Below are 8,522 nucleotides of genomic sequence, written 5' to 3'. Positions count from 1 at the left end.
TTTTAATTTATATTCTGTGTAGTTCCTCCGTAAGTTAAGAAGTCAATCTGCCTGAGGTCTGTTTTCAGTGAGCTTAATTCATCATACCTCCAAGCGCAGAGACAACAGGAAAAAAAATCTGATAAACTACCACAGTGAGAAAAAAGGTCATCATTTAGCTGAATAATCTCTACAAACAAAACCAGCACAAATCTCTTCAATGAACTGTATTTTCCTGTTAGTTTATGGACTTTTGTATCAACTGACAATGGAATATTTACTCACTACATTCCAGATGTTCATTGAGAAGAGCTAGAAAAACTCCAGCTGATCTCAGCATCATTCCAAAAGACAGTCAAACTCCATCTTGCAAAAAACGGTGGCAGTTTTTGACATGAGAAATTAAAACTTCAGACACAGGCCATCTTTTAAATCATTTATTTTAGTAGGAAAGATTTTTGAAACCTGTACTTAAATTCATTTAAACTAGCTTATGCAAACACACAATTTTCACACACACACACAGAGAATAAAGTATTAAAAATGTTGAAGAAAAAAGGCTAGAGGTCAGCCAAACTGCACATCACTCGGTGAGATCATAGTGCAATCGCTCTATCGCCATTAATGCCTCACACCAGCAGGGAATGTTAAAAACGGCTTGTGTTTACTGCATGACAACCCTGATCCCCCCTCCAGTGATGGTTGGTCCTTAAAGGATTATTATAACACTTAGATATGAATTCCTGGTGCTTTTTATGCTTCAGTACTGTAGTATTTGAACAGATAAACTCCCGTACACAAGGAGATAGAGGCGCCTGTAAACAAGGTGCTCTAGGACCCCTTCTTTCAACGTTTGCTTCATTGATTTACACAGCTTTTCCATTTTATCTGTAAACAGCTTTGGAATGGTAAAAGATACCTTCAAGAAACACATTTCAAGGCCAGAACCTATCCAAATAACGAGAACTAATACGCAAATCAACCGCTAAAAGGAAATGCAATATTCACGATGCTTTTAGTCATTCAAGTGCAAGATCAGGCTAACAGCCATAACCATGCCACGATCTGCTGGAGCTTCATTTCATTACACCTTTTTTCTCAGTAACATAACCTCAAGAAAACCTGTCAGGTCTGGTCTGCAACATTCCTGGCTAAACTAAATAATTGGTCTTTTCTTCCTTCACCTCACCCGTCTGTCGTCTCCAAAAATTCTCAGAAAGCGTAAGACAAACTTTCAAACTATCCTTCCCTTTCCGATATCTGAATTTATTACCACTATACTAAAACTACCATGTTTTTATAAGGATGCATTCTAGGAAAACAAACCATTTAATTGCTTAAGAACAACATATTCTTTCTTCCGTTTCTCTTTCCAAAGGTTATAAAGTCTAGCTACTAAATCAGTCTCTAGCAGCTGTTTCAGTGAAGGACAGCACTCTTTGCCTAGTGTCGGCACTAGAAATACAATATACAAAACAGAGCTTATGGGATATGATGAAAGAATATTATAGATTTATTCAAGGTTTCTCTTCCCCAAAACATTTTTTTCCTGTAGTTTTTATGTTAACAAAAAGCTTGTAAGAAATAAATCTCAATTACATTCTTCAATGCTTAAACCAAAGGAAATGGGAGAGAGAAAAGGATGCTCATTTCTAACAGTGTGAGCTTTTAAGCTCATAAGCTCCAAGCCATAACTTGGACAACTCTTTTCACTTTTTTCTCCACTAATACATCCATTTAGAGATATACCAAAATTAAAATAAATTAATTTTCAAGAAGTCTGGGCTATTTCTGATAAAAGCTGTACAAACCCAGGCTACCAAATACCACTGCATTTTTCCTAAATAGAGGCTATACAGACACAGGGAAAAAAAAAATACTAAAACTCAAGCCACAACTATTTTACATTGACCAAAGCAACTAACTTCTGCAGAAACATAATGACTGTAAGGAATGTTACCCCCTTGTTACATCAAGGACACAGTACGCAAGTCTGCCATTATGGTACTCTCAGCACTGAAATAACAGGATTGGTCTTTGAGTTAGTAATAAGGCACTGACAAACGTCCTCCTTAAATCCAAAACACTCTCTCTAGATACATAACAAATTAGAATGATGGCTTTAAAAAGAGGATAAGCTACAAACAAATTCAATATCTACTCATGGATTCTTTTAATTAGAACTTTCCCAAGCCAAATCATCTTATCCACAAGCCATTTTTGAAGGAAAAAGATGGAAGGAAAAGGGCAATACATAAATAATAACAAAGCTTTTAAAACTTCATGTTGTTGGGAGAATAAGCGATTGACTGATGTGATTTATACGAGCCCTGGTGTCCTGATCTTGTAACAGGCAGCACGCTACAGCCAGCTATGGAAACGACTGGTGAGTTAGCATATAAAAAATCAAAAGGGCAAAGAATTAAGAAAAATGTCACTGACTGAGCCAGAAGAAAAGACATCCCATGATTTATCTTGATTTGCACAAGATTTCCTAAAGTTAAACCAAAACCACGAGATCAATTTGCCATTTATCAAAAGGATCTAACCTCCTAGAGCGTCATAGCGTTACAAAAAAAAAATGCAATTACTTCTGCTGGAAGGGAAAGCATTTCCTTTCAACATTTGTTATGTTTTATACTAATAGAAGAGGACTGTATTGGTGAAAATATATAAATGCAAATAGAAGAGGCTGATGTTGCAGGAAAAATTAGATTAGATGAATTTACTTCTAGTGAGGAGAAGATGGCTAATAAAATCCTGCTGTGTTCTTTTATGCTTTTTTTCTTTACTGCCAATATGTTTTCAAATATGAACACTTGTATAAATGCTTTTCTTGGTAAAAGTTCAAGTACTCTTCTGCAGTTGAGTTCTTAAGGGGAAAGTTAATGAGCTGATTCCCCAAAAGATACCAATTCCTCAAGCAACAGGCTAAAACAATTGCATAACTAGTGGGCTGCTTAATGTGCAATCCACTATCATTTCCTTAACAGATCTTCCTTAAGTAGGATATGATTTTTACAGTAATTTAAAAAGCTAACTAACACAATTCCAAAGCTGGGTGCTAAAGCTCATTCATTAGGGATTTATATGCATTCATTCAGTACTTGTAGTTTCAACACATACAGCTTGCACCTAAATACTTAATGAATCATAGCAGCCTGAGCAATATCCCTGTGGCATGAAATGTCTGCAAAATGAAATACATGTCTGGGATGATCTATATTTACTCAAATTATCAGAAGTTTTCAAAGTTGAATCTTATTTGCTTTCTAAGAACACTGGAAGAGAAGTTTGAAAAACTGCGCAAAAATTTGTGGATTAAGTTGGAAAGATTAGAGTTAGCAGTAAGTATTCAAAAACCAGTACCGAGGGTAATCATGTATCTCTAACGCATTGCACTGATTTCACAAACTGTTCAGTCGTTCCCAAGACTGTTAGTTTAGCTGACAAGGCGGTTAGCAGTCAGCAGGTGACTTAACATTTCCACGGGAAACCTTGCTATGAGGATCTACTCTGAATACTTTTCATTCATATGTTTGCAAGCGGGGTACTGTAAGGGGCATCTTTAGCTTCAAAATCAAAAATATCGTGAAATAAATTGACAAATATTAGCTGAAGAATTTCATTAGTTATTAAGAAGGTAAAGAATGAGAGCATTACAAAAAAACATGAAGAGAATCTGTAAACTAACTGAAACAGCCTGGGTAACAGTTTTATCTGAATAATGTGAGCTCATTGCTATCCCTGTTTTCTAAGCACTGGTTTAAACTTATGTTTTTAAACTTTTTTTTTTTTAATAAAACAAAACAAAAACCATTACTATGTTCTTTACAGTGCATTTGACTCATCCAAGTCTTTCCAAAGCTTAGCTAAGAGAACTTTCCCTCCAAACCACCGCCACCTCTTCCTGAGCAAGATCTATCACAAAATTGGTCATATTTCATTCGTTCTGTGTTGCCCTATAAGGCTAGTTGACCAAATATGAGATAAACCATAAGAAACTACTGAACTATTCATTGCAATAAGTACCAATACTGTCTTCTGTCATTAATCACTCCAGTAACTCCGGCTACACATTTTAAGAAACTCCTCCCACAATATTCAATCTCTCCCGCAGAAAACAGCTTATCTGAGGGTAGAAAGCCAAAGAGGAGGAGGAGGTCTAAGAAAAATTAAAGTCGGTAACAGCAACACTTCAGTAAATGAGGATTTGTGAACTGTTTTCCCCACCATCCTCCTACCATAAAGCCCTAACTCAAAACAGCTGGAAAAACACCAAAAAAACAATAATAAATGACACCTCCTGACCTGGCTCTGTCTTTAAGTAAAGCTGCGTGATGTCAGGCTGTGGCTCCCAGTTGCACGTTTCCTTTCACTGACAGAAAAACAGATACAGTTATGCTGCAATGAATCTATAATAGCTTATTTAAAAATTCAAAATCCACAGGCTATTATCCACAATGCTTAAAAAAGTACACACATTGCTAAAAAACACTTACTTGTTGAGAAGAAACACACATTAAATAATTTTTAAAATGAAAAAAAACAAAACTGAAGTTGTGCAAAGTCTACTACAGTAACACTGCTGGCTACGAAGATGTTGTCTTCACTATACACCCAACGTGGGTTAACTGGGGCGATGTGTGAGTTGAAGAGGGATTCAGCACAAGCGACTCCTTTCCAAAATCCATGAATTCAGGATCAGAACAGACTATTTAATCCCCAAAGCAAAAAAAAAAAACAAACAAAAAAACAACTTGCAGAGGGACACAAATTCCCACGCTGCTTGTGGTGTAACTCTGACAGAGGCATCTTCCTACTGTTTTCCTTCTACCAAGAGCCAATTCACAGGAACAATTTTAGAAACATAACCCAGCCTATTACCATTTCACTCCACATCACCAAGTGTGTGTGACTTTTTTTTTATTTGCTTTAAGTGTGAGACTGGTTTGTTCTTCTGTTTTTTCTCCCCAGAAATCAGAAATTAATCACGTCACGTAAGAGATTAATTTAACTCCGGAAAAAAAAATTTAAAAAGTGAATTTATAGGCTTCTACTCTTATGCAAGAGAAATGTACATTTTCAAAATAATCACTACTAGTAGAAACCTTTATTAAATAGTCAGAGAACTCTGCCACAAACTGGTAGGTAGTTTGTTTCTTTTTGGAAAGGAGTATTCATGGTGGAATCTGCAAGCTTATTTATGGCCACTAAACCACAAAGTCAATGAAACATTTCCTACTTTTCCACAAACTTCAAAGTTCTGATATCAGACGAATATTTTGGACAACGTTTCCTTGCTTTACGAAGGTCGTATTTTTGAAGATTAAATAAACACTCATCATCCAGAAGACACTATCTAGGTGATGTCAAGGAAACCCAACCAAAGCAAGAATCAAAGTTTTATGAATAAAACACATTAAAATATGGTTCCCTTTTTACAAGCTTCTTTTTTTTTTTCTGTGAGAAATTTCAGTGACCAAGAATTGTTCCTGTCAAGGATGGAATTCTGATAGTCCCACACCTTTTTTCTCTTTATGTTATCCCAACTTTAATAAATTATTTGCTTGAAGATCAAAAAAGCTTCCGTATGTACGGTCGACTTTAGGCCATGTTATCCATACCACACAATGTCATATGCTTTGACCAAAGACAGATAATAAAATGAATTATTGCCAAATGAGAACATGAAAGCTTGAGATTGTGCCTCTATCATTTTAAAATATAGATCTTAAATGATATTATGAAACACCATACACTGACAGTGGTCCCTAGCTGATAATTTAACAGATACCCAGAGAAGTCAAATGTCATCATGAATTATACCAAGGTGGTGGTGGATTTTTTTTGTCATTCAACCTTCATATGTAGGTGAGCAACAGGTGTAGAAACAAATGGGAAGAAAGCACTTGGCTCTGACCCAACAGCGCTTCCAGTTTTGTCTCTCTCTCACACGCATGCGTACACCTGCCAACCACCAGAAACACGTGAATTAAGATCTAACCAGGAATTAGGTATCAACGTACCAAAAGCATTTTTGGTGTGTAAGTGCTCAGCCTTTGTGCCACTCACAGGGAGTACGGCTCCCATACAGTACTAAGGCTTGCAAGCTTACTGCTATTTTAAACTTGCACTTGTTAAATTTCTTGTACTTGTAGGTCTGAGAGAAATGACATTGCTCCAGGCTCAGTGTGCCTGGGACAAGCTCCCATTGAGAACTCCTGGTATAGTCTAAACAACATCTCTACAGTGTGCAGTACCTCTTTTACCCAGTTCATACATAGCTTTTGATACAACTCTTAAATACCAGTTTACTTGCTTTCTTAAGAATACCTAAAAAGGTGAGTTATTTTCAAAATTAGTATAAAGTTAAAAGAAACTCAAACAAGCTACAATCTATTTAACTCAAGCACAGCACCGCCAGAAGTTTCACACACACTATTTGGTGTTTTCATTGTTGTTTTTCCTTTCACTCTTTAAGGCAGTGGTTTCCACAAGTCAGTTCAGAGAATTTAACAAAGCATGGTCCATGGCAATTCGTGTTGCAACTCCATTTTTCATTTTGGGGGACTCTACTCCCCAGCCATTAGTAGTTTTGTTCAGGGCTCCAGAGTTCAGATCAACTTGACAAGCTCTGTTCTGGCACAGACTGCAGCTGGCACATTTTCCATCAGGACCTCATTCTCAGTTATGAGATGGTTTAAATTGTTCTCTGTTCATTTGTTTGTTTTGTATTAGCCTGCTATTCAAAGGTCATCAAGTTGGCAGGAACCTGAAAACAAAAATACAAATAACTGATGCCACTGTTTCAGACACTATTCCACCTGTTTAAATGCACATTTTAATAATGCTCAGTCTGTCTCAAAAAAAGGGGGAAGATGCAACTGTCATTAAGCAGTACAAGTATACTTACAGCTGTAGAAAACCCAGGTATCAAAGTATGGTTTATGATTTTACTACATGCCTTAGATCTTCTTAATTTTGATGAAATTTAAGATTCAAGTTGTCGACAAAGCAACTTTAACATGATAAATCTCAGCACTGAACTGTGCAAGAACCTTCTCACTTGAGTCCCATGAGATAGAGAATTCTTGGCACAGGTCAGTGACTGATGTAGGCCCTCCAGTATTTTTAGGACTAATTTACAAAAACAAGGCATAAACACTTTCCTAGGCTTTTCCCACAGGAAATCTGAATGTGTGATGGAAACATCACTCCCTTTCATGAATATTAAAGCTAGTCTGCATTATATAATTTATATCCCCATTTTCTCCTTATCAGGAACTTGCCTGACAGCAACAACTCCTATTTACTCAGGGTACTAGAGAACCACTAAATTCCAGATGACTGCCAATAAATACATAGTTTGGTCGGATTTGAAGCTAATTATTTCTTGCCTTGCATTTACTGTTTATCCACAGAAGCAAGAATGACCAACCGGGTTAAAGTTTCACCATTAAAATTAAAGATTATATATGTTAAAATAGTTCCCAAACTTATTCAGCTGGGTAGGTGCTTACTCTGTTGAAAGCACGTCTAAATGTGCAATGTTTTGCAGTCATGCCCTTAATAAGCAAACATCTGTTTTTAACAGATTCATGAGGTGCTTCTCTAGGGAAAGCACTGGTCAGGAGTCAAATCACAATCAGGAGAAAGACTTTAAAGGATCTTTATTTTATTTAAAACACATTTTGTATCTAAACCAACCTTTATTACCTAATGTTTGCATGAAGTGCTGCTTCTTCTAACACTGCAAGAACGCTTGCACTATAACTACACTCAAATACGCCAGAAAACAGAAGGTATGCAACAAACAATGGTAAGCAGGGCTACTGGCCTTTTAGTGGGGGTCTTCTTCCATAACTCCTCCCTCACCTGTCTTTTAAAATCTCCTGCATTTATCTTCACCTTGCTGCCATCCTTTCCCCAGGAAACTGAGCCAAGACCCTTAAGCTTGCTGCTTTTGCATAAGCTAGGAACTGAATGGTTTAGACAGGTTTGCATTGTGTAGCACTGTTAAGCCTTACTGAATAAAAGCTGTCATCAGAGTGCAGTTTTTGGGCCTGCCTGGCAGTCACCACCTTCTTGCAAACTCCTTACCATTATTTGCTACTATTTGCACTCTTTCCAGCTGGGAACACAATTTCCTCTCCTATGCACTGTCTCAGATACATTTCTGCGGCCCTCCTTACTCCTGAGATTTCTGTAAGAAGCAAAACTGAACAAGAATGCACAGAAGGATCTGAAAAGGTCCTTAACTTTCCCCCTATTCTTAAGCATAGCCATATAGAAACAGGCAACAAATTCATTAACATTTTTGCTTCAGGAACTCAAACATGTGCAAAGGAGAAGGGAATTTAACAAAGATAAAGCGTTAACTCAAAGATACAATTTTGCTCATGAAAAAGTAACAATTTCTATGGGAACAGAATTTAGCAGGGGTTGGAATAGTCTTTTCTTCCTTTTTGAATCAGGGAAAATTCGGGTTTTGCTTTTGATGTCTTTCAAATATACTCAGAACTATAATATTTTTATATATT

At 36.7% G+C, this 8,522-nt stretch overlaps 1 protein-coding gene across 7 annotated transcripts in view; it reads right to left on the bottom strand.

The window, feature by feature from the left end:
• Positions 1 to 401: 401 nt before the first annotated feature.
• The window catches only part of RALGPS2 (Ral GEF with PH domain and SH3 binding motif 2), a 144,452-nt gene continuing 136,331 nt past the window's right edge, over positions 402 to 8,522 (bottom strand). For all 7 annotated transcript variants that reach the window (XM_080603497.1, XM_080603494.1, XM_080603500.1 and 4 more), the window contains one exon: positions 402 to 6,754. In XM_080603497.1, coding sequence (XP_080459623.1) covers positions 6,725 to 6,754 — 30 coding nt within the window. In that variant the 3' untranslated portion in view covers positions 402 to 6,724. The remainder of the gene's footprint in view (positions 6,755 to 8,522) is intronic.

This window comes from Anser brachyrhynchus, assembly GCF_964034855.1.
Source record: "Anser brachyrhynchus genome assembly, chromosome: 8".
NCBI lineage: Eukaryota > Metazoa > Chordata > Aves > Anseriformes > Anatidae > Anser > Anser brachyrhynchus.
This window is presented reverse-complemented; position numbering and strand designations above follow the sequence as displayed.